At 30.6% G+C, this 27,500-nt stretch overlaps 1 protein-coding gene across 2 annotated transcripts in view; it reads left to right on the plus strand.

Moving 5' to 3' along the window:
* The window catches only part of LOC145256471 (uncharacterized), a 132,787-nt gene extending 107,397 nt beyond the window's left edge, over window positions 1-25,390 (plus strand). The window contains exons 2-3 of one of the 2 annotated variants that reach the window (XM_080115408.1): window positions 10,381-10,524; window positions 25,087-25,390. In XM_080115408.1, coding sequence (XP_079971534.1) covers window positions 10,381-10,524; window positions 25,087-25,232 — 290 coding nt within the window. In that variant the 3' untranslated portion in view covers window positions 25,233-25,390. The remainder of the gene's footprint in view (window positions 1-10,380; window positions 10,525-25,086) is intronic. The other variant, XM_080115407.1, reaches the window with a different exon arrangement.
* Window positions 25,391-27,500: the final 2,110 nt, after the last annotated feature.

A 27,500-nucleotide genomic window follows, 5' to 3' on the forward strand; every position in this document is an offset into this window, starting at 1 on the left:
GCAGTGGTCTTAGATAGGTTTTGTATCGGAACGTCTTCAATAAATATCGATAATCGATAATCAAAATAATCCAATGAAAGAAGGAACCCGCGATTTTGACCAAAGTTAACACCTTACACAGCCTAACATCACAAATGCATTTGAGAAGTTTTATAACGACAGCAGCCGAACGGTTCCACATATAAAATCAACAGTAAGTTCTTTGATATGACAGGGGCGCGTTCGAAATGAATGTTTTTGCTTAAAGCACAATTGCACCATGATTCTTAATCTTTTTATTTTAAAATTTAATTCAGGTCATTACATATAATTTTTTTTTTTTATAAAATCAACAGTGGTTTCTCTACAGTGCAATATAGATTACAATGTATTATGGACTTAGTCACTGTGGGAAGGTATGTGGAACTTCCTCCTGGTGCACCATGATGAAACCCCACATAGAGCAGGCAATCAATCGATTTGAGTGAAAAATAAACAATTTCATCGATAGCAATGACAATAGAAACATGGGAGAGTGAAATATTCGTTTGAATTTGAAAACTTTGAAGTGTAAAAAATTTATTTAGATGAGAAATTTGAAAACTTTGAAGTGTAAAAAATTAATTTAGATGAGAAATTTGAAAACTTTGAAGTGTAAAAAAATTATTTAGATGAGAAATTTAAAAAACTTTGAAGTGTAAAAAAATTATTTAGATGAGAAATTTGAAAACTTTGAAGTGTAAAAAATTTATTTAGATGAGAAATTTGAAAACTTTGAAGTGTAAAAAAAATATTTAGATGAGAAATTTGAAAACTTTGAAGTGTAAAAAAATTATTTACATGAAAAATTTGAAAAGTTTGGAGTGTAAAAAATTTATTTAGATGAGAAATTTGAAAACTTTGAAGTGTAAAAAATTTATTTAGATGAGAAATTTGAAAAGTTTGGAGTGTAAAAAATTTATTTAGATGAGAAATTTGAAAACTTTGAAGTGTAAAAAAATTATTTAGATGAGAAATTTGAAAACTTTGAAGTGTAAAAAATTTATTTAGATGAGAAATTTGAAAACTTTGAAGTGTAAAAAATTATTTAGATGAGAAATTTGAAAACTTTGAAGTGTAAAAAATTTATTTAGATGAAAAATTTGAAAAGTTTGGAGTGTAAAAAATTTATTTAGATGAGAAATTTGAAAACTTTGAAGTGTAAAAAATTTATTTAGATGAGAAATTTGAAAAGTTTGGAGTGTAAAAAATTTATTTAGATGAGAAATTTGAAAACTTTGAAGTGTAAAAAATTTATTTAGATGAGAAATTTGAAAACTTTGAAGTGTAAAAAATTTATTTAGATGAAAAATTTGAAAAGTTTGGAGTGTAAAAAATTTATTTAGATGAGAAATTTGAAAACTTTGAAGTGTAAAAAAAATATTTAGATGAGAAATTTGAAAACTTTGAAGTGTAAAAAAATTATTTACATGAAAAATTTGAAAAGTTTGGAGTCTAAAAATTTTATTTAGATGAGAAATTTGAAAACTTTGAAGTGTAAAAAATTTATTTAGATGAGAAATTTGAAAAGTTTGGAGTGTAAAAAATTTATTTAGATGAGAAATTTGAAAACTTTGAAGTGTAAAAAATTAATTTAGATGAGAAATTTGAAAACTTTGAAGTGTAAAAAATTTATTTAGATGAGAAATTTGAAAACTTTGAAGTGTAAAAAATTATTTAGATGAGAAATTTGAAAACTTTGAAGTGTAAAAAATTTATTTAGATGAAAAATTTGAAAAGTTTGGAGTGTAAAAAATTTATTTAGATGAGAAATTTGAAAACTTTGAAGTGTAAAAAAAATATTTAGATGAGAAATTTGAAAACTTTGAAGTGTAAAAAATTTATTTAGATGAAAAATTTGAAAAGTTTGGAGTGTAAAAAATTTATTTAGATGAGAAATTTGAAAAAGTTGAAGTGTAAAAAATTTATTTAGATGAGAAATTTGAAAAGTTTGGAGTGTAAAAAATTTATTTAGATGAGAAATTTGAAAACTTTGAAGTGTAAAAAATTTATTTAGATGAGAAATTTGAAAACTTTGAAGTGTAAAAAATAATAAGATCATTTTTTTAAAAACTTTTTTCTCCTGTATTTTGCTCCAGATTCGAGCGGGAAATTTAAAGTAAAGTAAATTTCCAACGCTCCAAAGTTTGATGATTGTTTTCAACACTTCATATTTTGTTTGTCTCTTTTTACCGAACAAAATATGGAAGCCCGTAGATAACCAAAAGAACATTCCGTAAAATCGTATTTCATATTTAATATACAAATGTTTATAATATTATTTAATCATTAAACTGTGTAAATCTTAAAAACCTAACAAAGTTATAACAAAAATTAATTAATTGCAGTTTGAAGAAGATAAACAAAGGTTTTAAAAATCATTAAGTCGTGTTTAATAAATCTAGCAAAAATCAACTAATGGTCAGTTTTTCGTGAATTTTCGATACTTATCCATTTTAGAATGAAATTACATATAAAATGCAGTTTTCGTAAAACATATATATTTTTAGTGCGTTTCTCTCCCCCCATATTTATTTTTTCGAAATTTGAACAAAATATATTTAAATCTATCAAAATTTCTATTTATTATGAAACATAAGAGTTCAAATAAGTAAAAAATATTTATTTTTAAAAAATTTATATACACGTATTGAACAAAAAATTACCTTGAAGTTGCAATTAAAAAAACTGATATAAATTTAATATTATGATTTTTTTTAAATAGCGTTTTTTCGAATTAATATATACTATAATCAGTTGAATTGCCAAGAAAAAGAAACTTCGTAAACATTAATTAATTTTTAAAAGGTTAAAACGATTAAAATTCCATTAGTTCAAAACAACATAGATTTTTAATTAATTGTGTTTAATTTTTTTTAAATATTAAATATTAATATAAACATGTCTCTTGGCAGCTATTTTATCGCCAGATTAAAACCGATTAGAAAATATTATTGCACAAATATTAAGTATTTGGGTTTGTATTACTGTACACATAGATTCGAAAAAGTTGTCACCCCCCCCCCAAATATATAACAAATAAATGTTATCAAAGGCAAAATAAGTTACTTTTCTACCTAACTGGATATGTTTTTAGTGTTTTTATTCAATGTAACATGTTTATTCAGCTCGAAAAGCATACAGTGTTTACCGATGTATTGGAAAATTCAAAATGGCGCCCGACACTCTCTTTAACACGGTAAGTTCAGGAAAAGATGTTATAAATAATAAACTAGACAAAATACTGTTAGAAATTTGCTCAATATATGTTACCGTGACATAAGTTGACATATATTCGGTGGTTTTTAAATCATATTTTATCTAGTTTATTATTTATAACACCTTTTGCCAAACTTACCATGTTAAAGAGAGTGTCGGGCGCCATTTTGAAACACTGCATGTTTTTCGAGCTGAATAAATATGTTACATTGAATAAAAACAAAAAAATGTATCGAGTTTGGTAGAAAAGTAACTTATCTTGCCTTTGATAATATTTATTTCTAATATATTTGTTTTTTGACAACTTTTTCGAATCTATGTGTACAGTAATACAAACCCGTAAATTCTTTTTTTTAAATATTTGGTTTAATTTTTAAGGTATTTTCAGGTTCAATGTGAAATCTTATGCTTTTTCCAATAAACCGAATATAATTCTGTAGACAAGCGGTTTTTAATTCACCCCCCCCCATTTTGAAATGTCTATTAAAATGAAAATAATTAATTTTCTCACCTCAAATTTATATATCACAAATTGAAAATAAAAGATCAATAAATAAAATAAGCTAATTTAAAACAAAAAAGAACAATCATTTGCAAATTTACCTGTAAAGCCCAAAGCTTTTTTTTAAAAAAACACGTTAAATTGTTGTTTTTTTTAAAGTGATGCCTTATAATCTTGTTATATTGTTCAGAAAATTTCGTACATTTACGACAATTTTTTCTATTTTATTCAATGTTTTTTTTTAGATATTAAAAAATCACTTCACAAAGAAGAAATAAAATATACTAAATCAAAAACTCATGTATTTCTTTAAGAAAATTAAAAAAAAATGTTTACAGCACGCAATAGAAAGAGACATTAATTCTGGCGCTTAAAGCCACCGAAGATGTCAACTCGAAGAAAAGCAGGCATTTGTCTTCCTTTATTTCAACTGTGAAAAACATCTGATGTCGCGTTTTGGAATCCTGGCTTAAAAAAGTATTTTATTTAAAAAGGATATGAAATATGAAATATAGATAGCTTTTTGATAATGAAGAATGGAAGTACCCATTGATTAGTATTTTTATAGGTAAGTGATTTTTTGGAATATATATATATATATTATTATCGAAGTAAGTTAAAATTCGTTGATTTTCTTTAAATCTTTTTTAAAGAAAACAGATAAAAAAAACAAATAATAATTTGCTAATAAACCTGTTATTTTTTTTTTAAATTGGTATTTGCTCCTTTAATTGGAAAAAAATAGAGTTTGAATTACATTTTAAAGTAGTTATAAGCTTCGAAAGATAGGAGGTCGAATTATTCAAGTTTTTATCACGCATTTTTAATGGCGATTTCTGACACTGCTACGGAATCTCTTGCGCCAAAAAAATGTTTCGCTTTTTATTTATTAGTTGATTACAATTTTTTTTTCTTATTATTTTAACGATATTTTTTTTTAGTAATAAAAAAAAACAATAAAAACCAAACAAAACAAAAATTTAAAAAAAGAACAAAAAACAAGGAGAGATTCGATTCTCCTTCGTTACTTTTTTGTTTTTGTTTTTTTAATTCTGTTAGTTTTTTTGTTTTTTTTGTAAATTTTTACGACGTGCCCCAGCGTATTATAAACATCCCAACCTCTACATGTTAAGAACGGCTTTCGGAATAAACACCCCCAACCTCGAAAGCCATTTTTAAGATGTTGGTGGTTGGGGGGTGTTTATACTATGCTGGGGCAGGTCGTAAAAAATACCTTGGTGCAGCTAAGATAAATAGGCCCCGCAGACGAGCCTCTTTCTGAAAAATCTGAACAGTTAGGTCACGTGACATGTGACACCGGTGTTTCTACAATTATTGACCCTTTTTACGTTGACTTATCTTGCCTTTGGTTGCAATTATTTATTTATTTACTTATTTTCACTTCTTCGTTGTTCGAATTCTTTGAATCGTTTTTTGTTACTTTTTTTAACTTTTAGCTTAACTTGCTTTGATATTTCACCATTTCGTTTTTTTTTTTTAGTAATAAATGCTTCTCTACATTAAAAAAACAACCTTGTGTCTAACTCTGCCAAGTAAATAGAAAGTAATATGGCGGCTGAAAAACATTTTTAGACCCCAGTAAAATCATTACAATACAGTTAAGAATTTCCGCCATGCGATCGACCCATGGGAGCGGCGCCCGTAAATTATCTCGCCAAATGTCTATTTAAACAAACATTTGTCCACCACTTTTACAGTGCTCTAACCGCTTGTTTATAAACAAACAATGGGCGTCGCATTTTTCAGCCGATTAAGTAGCGGGTGAGATTATTTACGACATATCTGGATATATATATATATATATATATATATATATATATATATACCCACCACACACGTTCCAAAGAGTCAAACACACGCTTGACGAGGGGATGATTTTCCGAAATATAACGCATCACGGACATGGCATCTGATCATCTGACGCAAGTAAGTACATAAGAGCATATTACATAATTCATAAGTTCATAAAAATATTAGTTGTTGATGGGCAGAAATCGGAAGCTCTCAGTGTTAATGCTGAATCTCTCAAGGGTCGATCCTAGGCCCAACTCTCTTCCTGATCTACATCAATGATCTCCCAAAACACATATTTATGTCATTCGGAGATATTTATGCTGATGACACTACTATCTATGGCAACACATCAAAGTCCGTAAATGACCAAATTCTCTCTGATTCTCTCCTCTGATCTTGAACACGATCGGTAGAACTTCTGGTTGTCAACGCGATGGTTCTAGGTTCAACCCTCAGCTTGGGAGAGGTGCTAGACTAGCGGCAATGATGAGTTGTGATACAACGAAACAGGACTGTATGTCGATGACTTCAAATATCTATAATATAAAGCTGAACGTCTGTGTGTGTGTCTGGTCACGAATATATGGTTGACTATTATAGAAAACTGATCACATATAATGATAGAAGATGTATCGCGACACAGGATGGGTATGTTTGGTCAGGCATAATGATGATTCATTAAAATTGTGGGGTCTGCGTAAGCGCCTGGTCCACAAAGTATAGAAATAAAAAATTTAAAAATTAAAAAAAAAAAAACGTTCACAAGTGTTTTTTGATATAGATGTACATAATAATACTTTGATAAGTATGTTTTAACTTAAATAGGAATGGTATAATAAAGTTGTCATATCTATCTGCGTAAGTATACTTTGATAATTATGTTTCAGTTTGAAGAAATATGGTATGATAAAATTATGGGATGTTCGTTCTCGCCTGACCTCAATAGAATGGAAATATGTCACAAAACTTAACAAGGTTTTTTTTAATATAGATCCACAGAATATTGTGATAATGTTTCAGTGTTAACAGGTATGGTATAATAAATTATGGGGTTTATCTATTTTATTTTTACTTTCATGATATTTTGCTTTGGTTTTGATACCCCCAAATTCGAAGCTATCTCTTTACAACCCTTCCTTTTCATAACCTATCATACTTTAATAAATCAGAGTCCATTTTCTGTAGGCTGTTTCTGAACCCAGTCAACGACGGGTACTTTTGCTAGCATATATATATATATATATATATATATATATATATATATATATATATATATATATATATCATTATATTTTTGGGGGTACAAAGCATTATTATACCTATTAAAAAAAGAAGACTGTTTTTTTTTGTATCCATGGTAAAAAGAAGGACAGAGGAAAAAAATTTAATGGAGGTTAAAAAAAAAACTTAAATAAATAAGGGGTAGAGTCAGCCGACCGGGTTCGCCCTCACTTTTCAAAGCTCTATATTTAATTTGTTTCCCTATAGAAAAAAAAAGACCTCGATTCGGCTTTAAAAATGAAGGCAGAATCCGGTAGCTGACTCTACCATCTTATTTATTTAATTTTTCTTAACCTCCATTAAATATTTCCCCACCGTCCTTCTTTTTACGATGAATACTTGTATATTAAGTATGATATACTAATCAATAGAGAGTTGGCTCTTTATCAATAGTAATAAATACGAAATCTTGATGAATAAAAATATCATATTAAAGCTAATTTTACAACCGGGCAAGGCCGGACGGTCATGCTAGCATATAAATTATAGTAATCATATCTGTATATATGATTAAAAAAAAAAAAGGTCATGAATATGGTGAGGGGGACGAAAAAAACAAAAAATAAACGGGAGAAAAATTACATAGAGACTAAATTAAGTCCTAAAAGATTTTCTTTTTGCTTGCAAAGAGAATGTCTCAAAGACTTAATAAAAATTGTCTCTAAAATTTTCGAATGATAGGGAGAGTGCGACTTACTAAGGATCGTAAACATGTCAGCACTGAAATTCGTGGCACACGCATGGTTATTTATAAGATGGTCGCAAATCGCAGAACCATACGTATTATTCAGAACATTCGAGGGTGAAAAATTTGCATAACGAATCTTTGATGGTACATGTTGTTCTAATCTTTGGGATTTGTTCCCTCCTCCGCCATATTCATGACCTTTTTTTTTTTTTAAATCGTATTTTCATCGATTTAGCTCTGTTGAGCGAGGAATGAAACCTGGTTAGCTAACTTTTATTTTCATTTAAAATTTTTTTTTTAAATCATTACGTTGATTGGTCTGTATTTAGCCATTATTAAATTCTGTACCCCCCGAAAAAATTTTATATATATATATATATATATATACAGTAGCGTCCAAAACTACGGGACACAATTTTCAAACCTAATATTTGTTCGGAATGACAACTGTGAAAAGCTGACCTTTTTGACAATTTGTAGTCGTTATCATCCATAATAACATACTAAAATTTGCATCATTTGCAAAGGATAGAAAAAGAATTATAACAATAATTTATTTATTTTCAAAATAGGGACGTCTAAAAGTAAGGGACAAAATTGTGAAAAACAATGTAAACAGTATGCTATATTAAAATTTTTTGATTTCCTCTAAAGAATAAGTTTTACTTAGTCATTTGTAAATGTTGCATCAGCCGGTACCATAGCGAAACGCCAAAAACTTTATTATTCTGTGAGACAAGTAATTGTGAAGCTACACAAGGAAAATCACACCATTAGAGAGATTTCAGAGAAAGTGAAACGTTCCAAGAGTGTTTTAGACAGGGTTGTTAAATCCTATAACGATGCTGGCAAAATAGTTAGTGCTTTTTAAACAGGCAGACCCCGCAAATCTTCGGCAAGAGAAGATCGAATAATGCAGCGTATATCATTAAAGGACCGTTTTAAGTTTTGCAAATAAATTAAAAGGGTTATGAATAGTACCTCATGAGTTAATGTGTCAAGACAGACTGTTTCTAGACGACTGCAAGAAATAGGGCTGCTTAATCGAACCCCAGGGAAGAAACCATTTGTTAGTTCGAAGAATAAGAAGAAGAGATTGGAGTTTGCAAACAGGGATGTAATTTGGACATATGAAAATTGGGCAAAAGTATTTTTCAGTGATGAAAGCAAGTTTAATTTATTTGGAAATGATGGAAAAACAATGTTAAGAGACATATTGGTGAAAGATTAAGTGCAAAGTGGACTAAGAAAACTGTCAAGTTTCGGGGTGGAAGCGTCATGGTATTTTGGAATATTTTTTTAGCCAAGATACAATGCCTTTTGTCTTCATGTAAACACGCAGATCTATAAAACATTGTTCAAGGCCAATCATACAGAATTCAGGTTTCGATAGGGCTACCTTCATGCAAGATAATGTCCCATGTCACAAGGCAAAGGTGGTAATGAGATGTTAGCGAGCAAGAATTCGAAATTATGAATTGCCCACCGCAGAGTCCTGACTTAAATCCAATAGAAAATCTTTGGAAGATCTTAGGAGTTAAAGTTATCGAAAGAAATCCCACTAACATGGAGGATTTGTGGGTGAAGCTTCAAGAAGAATGGTATAAAATTAGTATTGAGGATTTTCAAGAACTGATTCTATTATATAATGATAATATAATGATACTGATATTAGATAATGATTCCTATGCGACACTGAATGGCCCGGAGGATGGGACGAAGCGAAACATCGTCCTGCGATTGTTTAGTGTTATGATATCTGAAATCTTAAATATTTTACTAAGAGAAAAATATTATTATTTTTATTTTTTTTAATTACATTTTCACCCCAAACAAGGCATGTTGTCACTTTGATGTAGGGGCTACTATCAGGGACATAAGCTATAGGGGGACCATGTGGGGAGTTGGGCAGCAAGATGTTGGTTCACGTTACACTTGAACTTCTGCATGTCAGTACAGTTGGGGAAGCAGGAACCTGGAAGGGAATTCCAAAGTCTAGCGGTTCTGGGGAAGAAACTACTGGAGTAGAAGCCTCTCTTACATCTAGGGATCTCAACTGTAAGGGATGGGATTGAAATGGAATAGGTATTTAAAACACTTAAATATCTGTTCATCGCTTGAGAAGATGATCGTGATTATGCAATTGTTCTGTGCGTTCAAAAATGGCGTACTAGACCGATTTGAGCTCTGAAGTATTTCCCGCATGTTGGACACCTGTAGAATAATTCTGTATCAGAGGCGTTGATTACTCTGTGTTTTTTAACGTCACGTTTTCTCTTGCGTTCTTCATTGCGCGCGGATTCAGCAAGTCTAGCCCCTTTGTGAGTTGCAACATGCCAGCAACATCTGTTTGGGGTTTGTTTATCCCATGAGTTAAAATACAAACCAAACTGTTAAAGGGATACTTTCAGATTGTCCTTCAACCGTTTCCGCTATCTTCCTACGGGTCTTTTCCTTTGGACAGCTCATAATAAAAAAAACTGTTTTAGGAGCCTTGAATCAGTCATGCGACATATATGACCGACCCAGCAAACCTGCCACTGCTGTAACATTGTGTGCATCGACGGAAGGTTTGATCGGACTGAAAGATCTGATATCTTGTCTTGCCACTTGATTTTCAACAATCTACGGACGCAGGTCATATAAAAATGGTTCAGTTTCTTGGCATGTCTGGCATATTCAGTCTACGTTTCACAAGCATAAAATTACACACTTGAAGAAAGTCGAAGGCAACATCTACCGAAACATTGGTAAAATAACATACAAGATAAGAACTAGAGTCTGAATAATACAAATAATACAAATGGGTTATCTTCATCTAAAAATTTCAGGAACATAATTTTTTTTTTTCTTTCAGGTATTCAGACAAGTCGAGGCCTCCATATGTTTGCTCTGGTTGTTGGCGTGATCACATTAATCCTCTATACAATTACTGAGGTGGTTGGAGTCATCAGCGGGAAGATTGGGAAGTCGTTGGTTATCAGCCTTAGTATTTTGGCAGGTGAGTCACAGATAGGTAGAGGTGACACGTGAACGGTGCTTTTTTTTATTTTTTGTGGGTAATTTTTCTACGTCCACAGAAAATTGTGAACGGATTCAGGATGTGAGAAAAACAAATTGCGATGCTTTTATGTCAGCAGATAAACTGGTATCTCAAATCACAGCGTGACAGACAAAAGGACATTTCGAACAAAAGCATGACAGACAAGGCAGACATAATTACTATTTTGTCTGTCAAACTTTAGTTTTAAATAAACACAACTTTATTAATTGATTTATTGCAGACTATTATCCTCATCTTAGTTGTTGTTTCATGACGTTTCGGCCAACTATTCCTCTGGCCCTCCTCAGGTGGTAACCGCGACGGGATAGGAACTCCAAATCTCCTAATTGCATTCTAAGCAATTACTATCATCCATAGTTGTTATTTAAATAATATATATGCATAACTTTGTCACGCTTAAGTTGGAAATAGCATTTTGCTTGTGACAGTTTAGTTTGAAATAGCATCTTATTTGTCACGCTTAAGTTTGAAATACTATTTTGTCTGCAATGTCTTCATAATTTATGTATCCATGTTCTTTATTTGTGGCCTGTTCAGAAAAAATGAAATAATCAACTTCAGAAATTATAAAATAATCAACTTCAGAAATTATAAAATAATCAACTTCAGAAATAATGAAATAATCAACTTCAGAAATAATAAAATAATCAACTTCAGAAATTATAAAATAATCAACTTCAGAAATTATAAATTGGTTATTTTATAATTACTGAAGTTGATTCTTTTATTATATCTTAAGTTGATTCCTTCATTATGTCTGACGTTGATTATTTTATATTTTCTGAAGTTGATTATTTTATTATTTCTGAAGTTGATTATTTTATTATTTCTGCAGTTGATTCTTTCATTATTTCTGAAGTTGATTATTTTATATTTTCTGAAGTTGATTATTTCATTATTTCTGAAGTTGATTATTGTATTATTTCTGAAGTTAATTATTTTTAAATTTCTGAAGTCGATTATTGCATTATTTCTGAAGTTGATTTTTTATTATTTCTGAAGTTGATCTTTTTATTACATCCTAAGTTGATAATTTTCTAATTTCTTAAGTTGATTATTTAATTATTTCTGAAGTTGATTATTTTATTATTTCTTAAGTTGACAATTTTCTAATTTCTGAAGTTAATTATTTAATTATTTCTGAAGTTGATTATAGTATAATTTCTGATGTTGATTATTTCATCATTTCTGTAGTTGAGTATTTTATAATTTCTGAAATTGATTGTTTCATTATATCTGGAGGTGATTATTTCATTATTTCTGAAGTTGATTCTTTTATTATTTCTTAAGTTGATTATTTTATTTATTCTAAAGGTGATTATGTTATTCTTCCTGAAGTGGCTATTTTATTATTTCTTAAGTGTGATTATTTCATTATTTCTTAAGTTGATTGTTTCATTATTTCTGAAGTTAATTATTTCATTTTTTCTGGAGTTGATTATTTCATTATTCCTAAAGTTTATCATTTTTTTATTTCTTCAGAAATTATACAATAATCAACTTAAAAAATTATAAAGGAATCAGCTTCAGAAATAATAAAATAATCAACTCGAGAAATAATTAAATAATCAACTTAAGAAATAATGAAAAACAGAAATAATGAAGAAGACAACATCTGAAATTATAATATAATCAACTTCATAAATAATAACATAATCAACTTCAGAAATACTAAAATAACCAACTTCAGAAATAATTAAAGTCAACTACAGAAATACTAAAATAATCAACTTCAGAAATAATGAAATAATCAACTTCAAAAATAATAAAATAATCAATTTCAGAAATAATAAAATAATAAACTTCAGAAAATATAACCTAATAAACTTCAGAAATAATAATATAATCAACTTCAGAAATAATAATATAATCAACTTCAGAAATAATAAAAGACTCAACTTCGAAAAAATGAAATAAACACATTTAGAAAATATAAAATAATCAACTTCAGAAATAATAAAATTACCAAATTTAGAAGTAATAAAAGACTCAACTTCAGAAATAATAAAATAATCAACTGAAGAAATGATAAATTAATCAACTCCAGATATAATGAAATAATTTATTTCAGAAATTATAAAATAATAAACTTAAGAAATAATGAAATAATCAACTACAGAAATAATAAAATAATCAACCTCAGAAATAATTAAATAATCAACTTAAGAAATAATAAAAAAATCAACTGCAGAAATAATAAAATGATCAACCTCAGAAATTATAATTAAATCAACTTCAGAAATAATAAAATAATCAACCTCAGAAATTATAATTTAATCAACTTCAGAAATAATAAAATAATAAATTTCAGAAATAATAAAAGAATCAACTCCAGATATAATGAAATAACCAATTTCAGAAATTACAAAATAATCAACTTCAGAAATAATGAAATAATCAACATCAGAAATTATAAAATAATCAACTTCATAAATAATTCAATAATCAACTTCAGAAATAATTCAATAATCAACTTCAGAAATAATTAAAATAATCAACTTCAGAAATAATAAAATAATCAACTTAAGAAATAATGAAATAATCAACTTCAGAAATAATAAAACAATCAACTTCAGAAATAATAAAATAATCAACTTCAGAAATAATGAAAAATCAATTTAGAAAAAATAAAATAATCAACTTCAGAAATAATGAAATAATCATCTTCAGAAATAAAAATATAATCTACATCTGACATTATAATATAATAAACTTCAGAAATAATAAAATAATCAACTTCAGAAATAATGAAATAATCAACTTCAGAAATAATAAAAAAATCAACTGCAGAAATAATAAAATAATCAACTTCAGAAATAATAAAATAATCAACTTAAGAAATAATAAAATAATCAACTTCAGAAATAATAAAATAATCAACTTCAGAAATAATAAAATAATCAACTTAAGAAATAATAAAATAATCAACTTCAGAAATAATGAAATAATCAACTTCAGAAATAATAAAAACATCAACTGCAGAAATAATAAAATAATTAACTTCAGAAATAATGAAATAATCAACTTCAGAAATAATAAAATAATTAACTTCAGAAATAATAAAATAATCTACTTAAGAAATAATAGAATAATCAACTTCAGAAATAATAAAATAATTAACTTCAGAAATAATAAAACAATCAACTTCAGAAATAATAAAATAATTAACTTCAGAAATAATAAAATAATTAACTTAAGAAATAATAAAAAAATCAACTGCAGAAATAATAAAATAATCAACTTCAGAAATAATAAAATAATCAACTTAAGAAATAATAAAATAATCAACTTAAGAAATAATAAAATAATCAACTTCAGAAATAATAAAATAATCTACTTAAGAAATAATAAAATAATCAACTTCAGAAATAATAAAATAATCAACTTCAGAAATAATAAAATAATCAACTTCAGAAATAATAAAATAATCAACTTCAGAAATAATAAAATAATTAACTTCAGAAATAATAAAATAATTAACTTCAGAAATAATAAAATAATCAACTTCAGAAATAATAAAATAATCTACTTAAGAAATAATAAAATAATCAACTTCAGAAATAATAAAATAATTAACTTCAGAAATAATAAAATAATTAACTTCAGAAATAATAAAAAAATCAACTGCAGAAATAATAAAATAATCTACTTAAGAAATAATAAAATAATCAACTTCAGAAATAATAAAATAATAAACTTCAGAAATAATAAAATAATCAACTTCAGAAATAATAAAATAATTAACTTCAGAAATAATAAAATAATCTACTTAAGAAATAATAAAATAATCAACTTCAGAAATAATAAAATAATCAACTTAAGAAATAATAAAATAATTAACTTCAGAAATAATGAAATAATTAACTTCAGAAATAATAAAATAATTAACTTAAGAAAAAAAAAAAATAATCAACTTCAGAAATAATAAAATTATCAACTTCAGAAATAATAAAATAATCAACTTCAGAAATAATAAAATATTTAACTTCAGAAATAATAAAATAATCAACTTCAGAAATAATAAAATAATTAACTTCAGAAATAATAAAATAATTAACTTCAGAAATAATAAAATAATCAACTTCAGAAATAATAAAATAATCAACTTCAGAAATAATAAAATAATAAACTTCAGAAATAATAAAATAATCAACTTAAGAAATAATAAAATAATTAACTTCAGAAATAATAAAATAATTAACTTCAGAAATAATAAAATAATTAACTTCAGAAATAATAAAATAATCAACTTCAGAAATAATAAAATAATCAACTTCAGAAATAATAAAATAATCAACTTCAAAATAATAAAATAATTAACTTCAAAATAATAAAATAATTAACTAAAGAAATAATAAAATAATTAACTTCAGAAATAATAAAATAATCAACTTCAGAAATAATAAAATAATTAACTTCAGAAATAATAAAATAATCAACTTCAGAAATAATAAAATAATCAACTTCAGAAATAATAAAATAATTAACTAAAGAAATAATAAAATAATTAACTTCAGAAATAATAAAATAATCAACTTCAGAAATAATAAAATAATCAACTTAAGAAATAATAAAATAATCTACTTAAGAAATAATAAAATAATCAACTGCAAAATAATAAAATAATCTACTTAAGAAATAATAAAATAATTAACTAAAGAAATAATAAAATAATTAACTTCAGAAATAATAAAATAATCAACTTCAGAAATAATAAAATAATTAACTTCAGAAATAATAAAATAATCAACTTCAGAAATAATAAAATAATCAACTTCAGAAATAATAAAATAATTAACTAAAGAAATAATAAAATAATTAACTTCAGAAATAATAAAATAATCAACTTCAGAAATAATAAAATAATCAACTTAAGAAATAATAAAATAATCTACTTAAGAAATAATAAAATAATCAACTGCAAAATAATAAAATAATCAACTTAAGAAATAATAAAAAAATAATGAATAAACAACAATAAATAACAATATTAAAAATAATTCATAATATTATTCGGTGCGGACCCAACAACGGAAGACCAGACAAAATCTCAAATTTGGATTCATAAGACCATAAAATTCAACCTTGACATAAAGTTCCCCCTTTGGTGCAGTGGACAGAGGCGTTGAGTCTCTACTCTTCCGGGTAATCATTGTGTGAATATAGTGGTGTCGCTCCTACAAAAAGCAGGTAAGAAGATTAGTTGACCAAAACCTACTGACAAAAACACCTATGGAAGGCAGTGATTCCTGGGGATACAGTGACAATTTTCGGCATTTCTATCTCGTCGCGGTTAATCACTTGAAGAAGGCCAGAGGATGAGTATGCCGAAACGTGGTGAAACAACCATGACGATGAGGATAACATTACACAAAAAGAATGAATACACAACTTGTCGATAAGATATAACTTTGATGACGAGAGATAGATAGACAGATAGATAGATAGATAGATAGAGAGAGAGAGAGAGAGAGAGAGAGAGAGAGAGAGAGAGAGAGAGAGAGAGAGTTCAGACGGGATCATGTTTTTTTTTTTAATTCTATTTTCACCCAAACAAGGCACAGTGTCACTTTGATGTAGGGGGCTACTATCGGGGACATAATTTGCAGGGATACTATGTAGGGAGTTGAGCAGCAAGATGTCTGTTCACATTACACTTGAACTTCTGCATGTCAGTACAGTTGGGAAAGCAGGAACCTGGAAAGGAGTTCCAAAGTCCAGCAGTTGTGGGGAAGAAGCTATTAGAGTAGAAGACTTTCTTACATCTAGGGATCTTTACTGTGAAGGGGTGGGATTTTGCTGCTTGTCGGGTTTGTCGGGGGGGTATTTACGTAGCAGATAATAAGATATACCTTGGATGTCGAGAGAGAGAGAGAGAGAAAGAAGGAAAGGGGTAAGAGGGAAAAGTCTGTCACGTATTAGTGTGAAATACCATATTATCTGTCACGATTTTGTCTGACATACAATTTTGTTAGTCTGTCACACTCTGGTTTGAAATATCATCGTGTCTATCATTCACGCTTTAAGCTGAAATATAATATTCTTTGTAATCTCTTAGTTTTAATTATCCTGTTGTCAATCTGTCACAGTATATTTTGAAATAGCATTCTGTCTGTCAGTGAAGCTTTAGTGCTTTTTTTTTTTTTTACATGGGTGTCACCACTTATCAAGGCCCAGAGGCCACTCGAGGATAAGGGTTAATAGGTATACATTAGTCATTGTGATTTTAGCATAGTAAACAGTGGGAATTTTGTAACTTGGATTACTTAGGGGGACGATTCAATTAGAACTTGTTCACATTGGACTTTTTCTTTTTTTTTCATAGGTATCAACACATTATCAAAGCCAAGAGGCCACTCAAGGATAAAGGTTAAAGAGTGTACAGTAGAAATTGGACAATATAATAATCATTAGTAAGGAAAATTTGTTAAATTTGATAACTTATATGGAACGGCTCATCAAGAACTTATTTACGTTAGACTTGAAGACAACCATATTGTAGTCAACCGGAAAGCAGGAAAACGGAAGACAATTCCACAGGCGTGCAGTTCTAATAAAAAAGCTTTGTTCATGGAATCTACGTTTAGGGTTAGGCACAGATAAAGAGTGGGGGGAATTATTGATAGTGTTTACAGCTAGACGAGTGTTTCTTGTGAAAGTTTTGCGAGGGGGGACCATAGATTGAAGCTCAGTCGAACACTTTCCATGAAAATAACGATACATCAGAGACAGACTCGCAACATCTCTTCTGTGAGATAGAGGTTGCAAGGAAGAGAAAAGGACATCTCCTACGAGGCTACGAAGTCTATTTTGAACAAGGCAGGACAAGTCCTTTCTAGCAGCTCCTGCCCAGATGTGGCAACAGTATTCCATCCTTGGACGTACCTGGCTCTTATATAGATAGAGAATTGCATCAGCAGTGAGATATCTACTGGATTGATAGAAAGATCCCACCATTTTTCCAGCGGCCTTGGCAACAGATTTGATGTACGTGTTCCATTTAAGATTAGGAGTAATGGTCAAGCCCAGAAGCTTGTCAAAACTTGAGGCCTCCTGAAGACGAGAGCTATTTATTTCAATTGATGCCAGATGGGGATCAGAATGTTTTTTTTTTTTTTTTTTTTTTTTTTTTTTTTACAAAGGCATCACCACATTATCAAGGCCCAGAGGCCACTCAAGGATAAGGGTTAAAGAGTGTACAGTAGAAGTTGGTCAATATAGTAATCATTAGTAATGAAAATTTGGTAAATTTAATAACTTATATGGAACGGCTCATCAAGAACTTATTTACTTTAGACTTGAACAAAACCATATTGTAGTCAGCCGGAAAGCAGGAAAACGGAAGACAATTCCACAGGCGTGCAGTTCTAAGAAAGAAGCTTTGTTCATGGAATCTACGTTTAGGTTTAGGCACAGATAAAGAGTGGGGGAAATTATTGATAGTGTTTACAGCTAGACGAGTGTTTCTTGTGAAAGTTTGGCGAGGGGGGACCATAGATTGAAGCTCAGTTGAACACTTTCCATGAAAATAACGATACATCAGAGACAAACTCGCAACATCTCTTCTGTGAGATAGAGGTTGCAAGGAGGAGAAAAGGACATCTCCTACGAGGCTACGAAGTCTATTTTGAACTCTATCAAGGCAGGACAAGTTCTTTCTAGCAGCTCCTGCCCAGATGTGGCAACAGTATTCCATCCTTGGACGTACCTGGCTCTTATATAGATAGAGAATAGCATCAGCAGTGAGATATCTACTGGATCGATAGAAAGATCCCACCATTTTTCCAGCGGCCTTGGCAACAGATTTGATATACGTGTTCCATTTAAGATCAGGAGTAATGGTCATCCCAGAAGCTTGTCAAAACTTGAGGCCTCCTGAAGACGAGAGCCATTCATTTCAATTGATGACAAATGTGGATTAGAATGTTGATGATGTAAAGAGAGAAGCTTGGTTTTAGATGCATTAAAAGTAACCAGCCACTCCTTTCCCCATTGTACTACGTGCTCAAGATCAGAGGAGAGAGAATTGGAGAGAACTTGCTCGTTTACTGTCTTAGATGTGGTACCATAAATGGTAGTGTCGTCAGCATAAATGTCTACAAATGATGTAAGGATATGATTTGGAAGATCATTAATGTAGATCAGGAAAAGAGTTGGGCCCAGGATGGATCCCTGAGGGACACCGGCATTAATATTGTGAGCTTCTGATTTTTGCCCCTCAACTACTACTCTTATGAATCTATCAGAAAGAAATGATTTAATAATTGAGAAGACTTTTCCAGCTATACCATAGCTAGCGATCTTATGAAGTAAACCTTTATGCCATACCCTATCAAAGGCTTTAGATATGTCAAGAGCAATTGCCCTAGAAAGATTGCCACCGTCGAGAGATTTGCTAATCCTATGCGATATAACTGTAAGGACATCTGCTGTAGATCTAGCAGAACGGAAACCATATTGAGTGTCACTAAGAAGGTTATTTATGTTGAGATGTTTGATTACTTCTGTATTTAATACAGATTCTAGCAACTTACTCATGACGCACAGGAGACTTATTGGCCTGTACTGAGAGGGGGATGAGCGATCACCTGAATTCTTAAATACAGGGCATACTGATGAGATTTTCCAGGGAGATGGGAAACTATTCTCCTTAAGACAACGTTTAAACAGTTTTGTAAGTATGGGCGCTAGTTCAGGTTGAAGTTTTTTGAGTACTATAATTGGAATACCATCAGGGCCAGTTGCTTTACTGGAATCAAGGTTTTTGATTAGTTTGGCAACATCACGTACAGATATACGTATATCACATAGCGTGTTTTCTGATACAAGAGGAAATATTGGGGGTTGGCGGTCTTGGTCGCAAAGGGTAGAATTAGCTGCAAAGTTCTTGACAAAGAGTTTGGCTTTGTCTGATGCTGACGAGATTACCTCAGATCCATTGATAATAGTTGGGATGGAGCACACGCTTCTGTTCAGGATTCTGTTTGCTATTTGCCAAAACTGGTGGGAACCAAGCCGCTGCTCAGCTACTTTGGACTTAACAGATTGAGCATACAACTCTCTTGCGTTCCTTATTACTTTCTTACAATGGTTGCTGGCAGTCCTGAAAACGGCTTTAGTTTCCATACATCTATTACGTTTGAAGCAGTGGAAAAAGTGATTTCTGTGCGCAATGGCAGCAGCACATTCTGGAGAGAACCATGGCTGGCTGTTAGGTTTTTGCTGAAACTTTTTAGAGGGTATGAAATGGTCAATACCTACAATTAACCATTCAGTTAGGTCTAATACTATAGAGGACACATCCTTTTTAAACATGGAATGCAGAGGTAGATCAGATATAAATGTACGGAAGCTATCCCAGTCAGCCTTAGTGTATCGATATACTGTACGATGAAGAGGTACGTCTGGGGACTTATTACATTTCATTTTTATCTTAATTGATACAACAGAGTGGTCGGAAGATCCAAGAGGCGACAGAACAGAAACTGAACATAGTTCAGGGCAAGTTGTGAGAAAAAGGTCTAGTAGGCTCGCATACTGGCCGTCATTATCGGGCACACGGGTAGGTTCCTGAACAATCTGAGTGAGGTCATAGGCAATGGAGAAATCATGACAGAACCTCCCCTCATCATCGGTCTTGTTTGAGTGGGTCAACCATTCGACGTTGTGAACATTGAAGTCTCCACATACGTGAATGTTAGCTGAAGGGTAAGTAGAAAGGACTTGGTCAATTTTCTCAGATATGCTTTGAAAGATAGTAACTCCGCTGTTGTGGGGGCGATAGAGAGTAAATATAAATGCAGTAGTGTGAGCTAAAGCAACCCGGAAGCACATATAAGGTAAGTTAGGATCTTCCCTGGAGATGTCCCTCCCACATGGAAAGCTATCTTTAATATAGGCACATATTCCATGCCCATGGCGATCTTGGGGGTCAGATTTAGAAGTTAAGTTAGAGTATCCTGTAATTGCAAACTCATCAAGGGAAATAGCCTGTCCAATGCCAGTTTCACTTAAAAATAAAAGGTCTGGTTTAGTCTCCTGTAATTGGGTTTCAACCTCTGGAAGGTTAGAACGTAGACCCCTGATGTTGGAGAAGGAGACATGGTAGTAGGGGTCTACGTTGGAAGTTGGAGAACCGGGTTTAATCGTGTATTTTTTTTTGAAACTTGTCATGATGAAATTTTGGAATTTGTGGACTAGGTCGACAGATTTACTTAGAGCAGGACAGAGAGGGGAAACTAAGAGAGAAAAAGAAACGAAGAATTTTTTTTTTTTTTTTGTACCACATGATAAGGTAAAGCCGTAACAATTACCCACTAGTATGGCATCGAGAGGCCCCACCAGAAGCTACTGCATGGTCCAGATTCCATTCACCAAATGGCAATACAGCAGCCCCAGTACTTTGCACCTGCTGATAGGACAGCCTCCTTAGTGGTTAATCCAAGGTTCGGGTCCCTGACTATCAGGCGGATAACGTCAGCCCAGACAAAACGTTTACCTCCAGCACCCTTACTAGTGACATGGCTACAAGGATAGACATAGAAACAGAAAATTTCCACCTACTCTGCCAACTGTTCGCGCAAAAATACTGCCAACCTAGAAAACAGCTTTTTCTTCTCCCTTTGTCAGAAAAATCACTCATTTAAAAATGAGGACTGAGGGACAAATAAAAAGAAGCGAGAGTAACAGGAGCTGCCGATAACGCATCCACAATGCGTTTTCTACTCTCCATTAAAAAAAAAATAAAAAAAAATAAATAAAAAAATAACTATTAAGTATTGTACTTAATAAAAGTCCAACGGACCTGTTTAAGTGAAAGTATGGTGATAGATTCCCCTCCCACGAACTAAAAATGAGTACAATTAGGTAATCTATTTTTGCAATCAACTCGGTAGATAAATAAACATTTATGGACGAGAAAAAAAAAAAAAAAAAAAAAAATTAAAGCTAGCATTTAATACAACAGAAATACATAAATTAAATACTGAAATAAAATGTAGTTATTAATATTTGAATCTTAAAATAAAAAGTGCGAATTAATAGAGAAAATCACTTATCACAACAACGCATTCCGTCTCCAAACTAGTGAAGAATTTAACTTTTAATAGCGTTCAGAAGATTTTTTTTTTAAATTAACCGTTAAGAGAAAGCGTGATTTTATTCTGAACTTTAACTAATCACGTTTTAAGCAACTTATGATATAAAACAAAATCGGATGGGGGGGGGTTCTTCTGAAGTTATTTGGTGACGTTATAAGTAATTGCGAGATAAGATGGGAGCCAGAAATTAGGGGTGGGGGACTGAAAATGATAATATAATGGATTGATTATACAATATTTAAGATCAACTTGGTAGATAAACATTTATGGACGAGAAAAAAAAAAAAAAAAAAAAAAAAAAAAATTAAAGCTAGCATGTTGATGATGTAAAGAGAGAAGCTTGGTTTTAGATGCATTAAAAGTAACCAGCCACTCCTTTCCCCATTGTACTACATGCTCAAGATCAGAGGAGAGAGAATTGGAGAGAACTTGGTCGTTTACTGTCTTAGATGTGCTACCATAAATGGTAGTGTCGTCAGCATAAATGTCTACAAATGATGTAAGGATGTGATTTGGAAGATCATTAATGTAGATCAGGAAAAGAGTTGGGCCCAGGATGGACCCCTGAGGGACACCGGCATTAATACTGTGGGCTTCTGATTTTTGCCCATTAACTACTACTCTTATGAACCTATCAGAAAGAAATGATTTAATAATTGAGAAGACATTTCCAGCAATATCATAGCTAGAGATCTTATGAAGTAAACCTTTATGCCATACCCTATCAAAGGCCTTAGATATGTCAAGAGCAATTGCCCTAGAAAGGTTGCCTCCGTCGAGAGATTTGCTAATCCTATGAGATATAACTGTAAGCACATCTGCTGTAGATCTAGCAGAACGGAAACCATATTGAGTGTCACTAAGAAGGTTATTTTTGCTGAGATGGTTGATTACTTCTCTATTTAACACAGATTCCAGCAACTTACTCATGACGCACAGGAGACTTATTGGCCTGTACTGAGAGGGGGGATGAGCGATCACCTGAATTCTTAAATACAGGGCATACTGATGAAATTTTCCTGGGAGATGGGAAACTATTCTCCTTAAGAAAACGTTTAAATAGTTTTGTAAGTATGGGCGCTAGTTCAGGTTGAAGTTTTTTGAGTACTATAATTGGAATACCGTCCGGGCCAGTTGCTTTACTGGAATCAAGTTTTTTGATTAGCTTGGCAACATCACCCACAGTTATACGTATATCACATAGTGTGTTTTCTGATACAGGTGGAAATATTGGGTGTTGGCGGCCTTGATCGCAAAAGGTAGAATTAGCTGCAAAGTTCTTGACAAAGAGTTTGGCTTTGTCTGATGCTGACAAGATTACCTCAGGTCCATTGATAATAGTTGGGATGGAGCACACGCTTCTGTTCAGAATTCTGTTTGCTATTTGCCAAAACTGGTGGGAACCAAGCCGCTGCTCAGCTACTTTGGACTTAACAGATTGAGCATACAACCATCTTGCGTTCTTTATTACTTTCTTACAATGGTTGCTGGCAGTCCTGAAAGCGGCTTTAGTTTCCATACATCTATAACGTTGGAAACAGTGGAAAAAGTGATTTCTGTGCGCAATGGCAGCAGCACATTCTAGAGAGAACCATGGCTGGCTGTTAGGTTTTTGCTGAAACTTTTTAGAGGGTATGAAACGGTCAATACCTACAATTAACCATTCCGTCGGGTCTAATACTATAGAGGACACATCCTTTTTAAATATGGAATGCAGAGGTAGATCAGATATAAATGTACGGAAGCTATCCCAGTCAGCCTTAGTGTATTGATATACTGTACGATGGAGAGGTACGTCTGGGAACTTATTACATTTCATTTTTATCTTAATTGATACAACAGAGTGGTCGGAAGATCCAAGAGGCGACAGAACAGAAACTGAACATAGTTCAGGGCAAGTTGTGAGAAAAAGGTCTAGTAGGCTCGCATACTGGCTGTCATTGGGTGGGTTCCTGAACAATCTGAGTGAGGTCATAGGCAATGGAGAAATCATGACAGAACCTCCCCTCATCATCGGTCTTGTTTGAGTGGGTCAACCATTCGACGTTATGAACATTGAAGTCTCCACATACGTGAATGTTAGCTGAAGGATAAGCAGATAGGACTTGGTCAATTTTCTCAGATATGCTTTTAAAGATAGTAACTCCGCTGTTGTGGGGGCGATAGAGAGTAAATATAAATGCCATAGTGTGAGCTAAAGCAACCTGGAAGCACATATAGGGTAAGTTAGGATCTTCCCTGGAGATGTCCCTACCACATGGAAAGCTATCTTTAATATAGGCACATATTCCATGCCCATGGCGATCTTGGGGGTCAGATTTAGAAGTTAAGTTAGAGTATCCTTTAATTGCGAACTCTTCTAGGGAAATAGCCTGTCCAATGCCAGTTTCACTTAAAAATAAAAGGTCTGGTTTAGTCTCCTGTAATTGGGTTTCAACCTCTGGAAGGTTAGAACGTAGACCCCTGATGTTGGAGAAGGAGACATGGTAGTAGGGGTCTACGTTGGAAGTTGGAGAACCGGGTTTAATCGTGTATTTTTTAGTTTAAGAAATAACTGTTAATGAAAAACTTGACGACCAATTAATCCAGCATGAATAATTTAAAATGACTTGTTTCTGTCCTATAGGTGAGCTACATTTCTTACACTGTTTATTGTATCGTCTCTTTGTTAAAAGTGTATACATTTGCACCCGGTACTTGTACTGGGCGGGTCACTGAAGTGTGGTGTCTGCTCAGATGCTGCATTCAAATTAATTGTCCTTAGTCAATGGAGGGGTAACCCCTCTATACTAAGGCAATTTTATTTTTGTAGAATCCCCTTTTGAGGAGAGCTGGTTATCTCCCTCATATAAACCGACCTTGTGTCACATTTTGTTTCGTGGGGAAAAAATAAATAATCAATGTATAAATTTTTTAAGTGATTAAGATGACAATTACTTCTTTACCCTCAGTTAATTTTATTTTCTGACATAATCAAACTTTTTAATATTCGATTTGGACTAGTTTGATGTATTCATCTATGATGTGATTTACCATTTCGTCTGTTTGTAAACAGAATATACATTTCCAATTTTTATCGAACTCGATTATTTTTGCTTTTATGTTGTTTATTCTGATCGTGTTGTTTTGTGTAGATGTCAGTGACGATTATTTTTTATTCCCCAAGTGTCCTTTCTGTAGCCATGCCAATGTGTTTTCATTCTCTATTTTCTTTTCATTACACAAATCAAACCATGTTCATGTGTTTATCTTTTTTTCCTTCTAGTATTTATTGGTTTGTTTTATTGAAATCTGTATTTGTTTTATTGAAATATGTGTTTGCTTTATTGAAATATGTATTTGTTTTATTGAAATATGCGTTTTTATTTTTATTGAAATATATGTTTGTTTTGTGTTGCAGGTGCTTTCATTCTGATGGCTAATAGTTACATGGCAAAAAGGTTTCTCCTGTATCCTGCGTGCCACGTCATGTCCCTGATTTCAGCAGCCTTCTTCATTTATGTCGGCGGATTTCTCACTTCAACGCATAAGTGTGAATCTTCATAATAACTTTGACCTCACCCACTTCATTTCTGCCCTCATATGATTATAAGACACGAGTCTTTTTTAACATGGAGGATTTTATTTGTGAAAATAAATATGTTAAAATCGTATAAAATCAATTGCATACCACCATATATATATATATATATATATATATATATATATATATATATATATATATATATATATATATATATATATATATATATATATATATATATATATTTACATTACATTACTAACTTGACTTTACTTGAAAATTAAAACATTATAAAAGAAAAAGAAAATTTGTCTCGCAATTTTCGGATTTTGTAATCATGGCTTTTCAATTTTCGGATTTTGTAATCATGGCTATATGCATTTATGTTCTATTGATGAATTGATAAACGCTTTTCTTCTTATGAGTTAAGGGCAGAATAAATTCATCCATTGGTATAATAATTAAACAAACGATTTTGTGCTACGAAACAGGTGGTGTCAATAATTGTGCACGTTAAGGTACTCAAAGAAATAAACGGTAAGATGGTCAACATCGTGAAATTTGGAATATAGACTTTTATCATTTATTTGTTACATATATATATATATATATATATATATATATATATGTATATATATATATATGTATATATATATATATATATATATATATATATATATATATATATATATATAATTTAAAGGAGATTAGAACAATAGTCTAAAGAGCTGAGTGTATTTTAATGTAACAGTGAAATTACTAGTTTAATTAAAATACAGGAAATAGAAAGTGCTCGTTGTAATTTAGATATATAATAAGCTCGATAGTTAAATGTCCTAGAGCTAATTCAATATTAAGTAATGTGATTTATAATTTAAAATTTAAAAATTTAAAAAAGTTTTTTAAATTTAAAAATCAAATTTTAATTAAATTAAAAATCAGTTTCATAAGAAGGAACAACAACAAAATCAATTATCTGTACGATCGTTTCGGAAATCCGTGCTTTTTATTGTGGTATACATGAAGTTATGTAGAACAATTATATATAGTTTTTTGGTAAGCAAGGTCTCCTCATCAGCAAATTTAGGAGGGTTTTTATTTTTTTAATTGTTCTACATAACTTCATGTATACCACAATAAAAAGCACGGATTTCCGAAACGATCGTACAGATAATTGATTTTGTTGTTGTTCCTTCTTATGAAACTGATTTTTAATTTAATTAAAATTTGATTTTTAAATTAAAAATTTTTTTTAAATTTTTAAATTTTAAATTATAAATCACATTACTTAATATATATATATATATATATATATATATATATATATATATACATATATATATATATATACATATATATATATATATATATATATATATATATATATATATATATATATATATATATATATATATTACAATAGAAAAATACGAGCATGAAAAGTAATATGGTTAAGTTTAAACATGGAAAAGTAAAGGACTAGTTGTTAAAACTCGAAAAGAAAAGGACCAGATATTCTAGTAAAAATATTAATTTCTAACTTAAAATATTGCAACATAAATAATATAATGTTATAAGTTGAATTTTTTTAAAATTCTTAATGCTGCAATATTTTAAACTATAAATTTATTAATATTTTTTACTAGAATATCTTGTCTTTTACTTTTCCAGTTTTAACAACTAGTTCTTTACTTTTCCATGTTCAAGCTTAACCATATTACTTTTCATGCTCGCATATTCTATTGTAATCCATGATTCTTCCAGGCTTCCAATAAATTCACTTTTTCTTTGTTTAATTTCAGTCTTATTTTTTTTTGCCCCTTAAACATGACATACACAATGTATGATACTCGTCTGCTTTCAATAAAATCCCCCCAAATTATCTCCCTTTCATTCTTTCATTCTGTCTGCTTCACTTGTTACTTCTTTTTCGCGACAGCAGTGAATTGGTAGCAATAGTCGTCGCTGAAGCGACATGGTTGCTATAGAAACCAGTCATAAAAACTTCGCTCACCTCCTTACGTTTTTTTATGATTTTTAAGACGAGTAAATTTATCATAACTCTTGTTTCACTGAACGAAAACATTTTTTCACAATATAGCTGAGAAAATGATCTATGAACTGTAATAATTGTTTGAAATTTGATAAAAAAAAACAAAAAAAAACGAGTGGGCGAAGAAGCTTTCAAGCAGTTCTAAATTACTAAAACTGCCACTTAACCATATATTCAAACACTACCGTGTTATATATATATATATATATATATATATATATATATATATATATATATA

The sequence above is a fragment of the Euprymna scolopes genome, chromosome 32 (assembly GCF_053919585.1).
Source record: "Euprymna scolopes isolate OS-2025 chromosome 32, ASM5391958v1, whole genome shotgun sequence".
NCBI classification, from domain to species: domain Eukaryota; kingdom Metazoa; phylum Mollusca; class Cephalopoda; order Sepiida; family Sepiolidae; genus Euprymna; species Euprymna scolopes.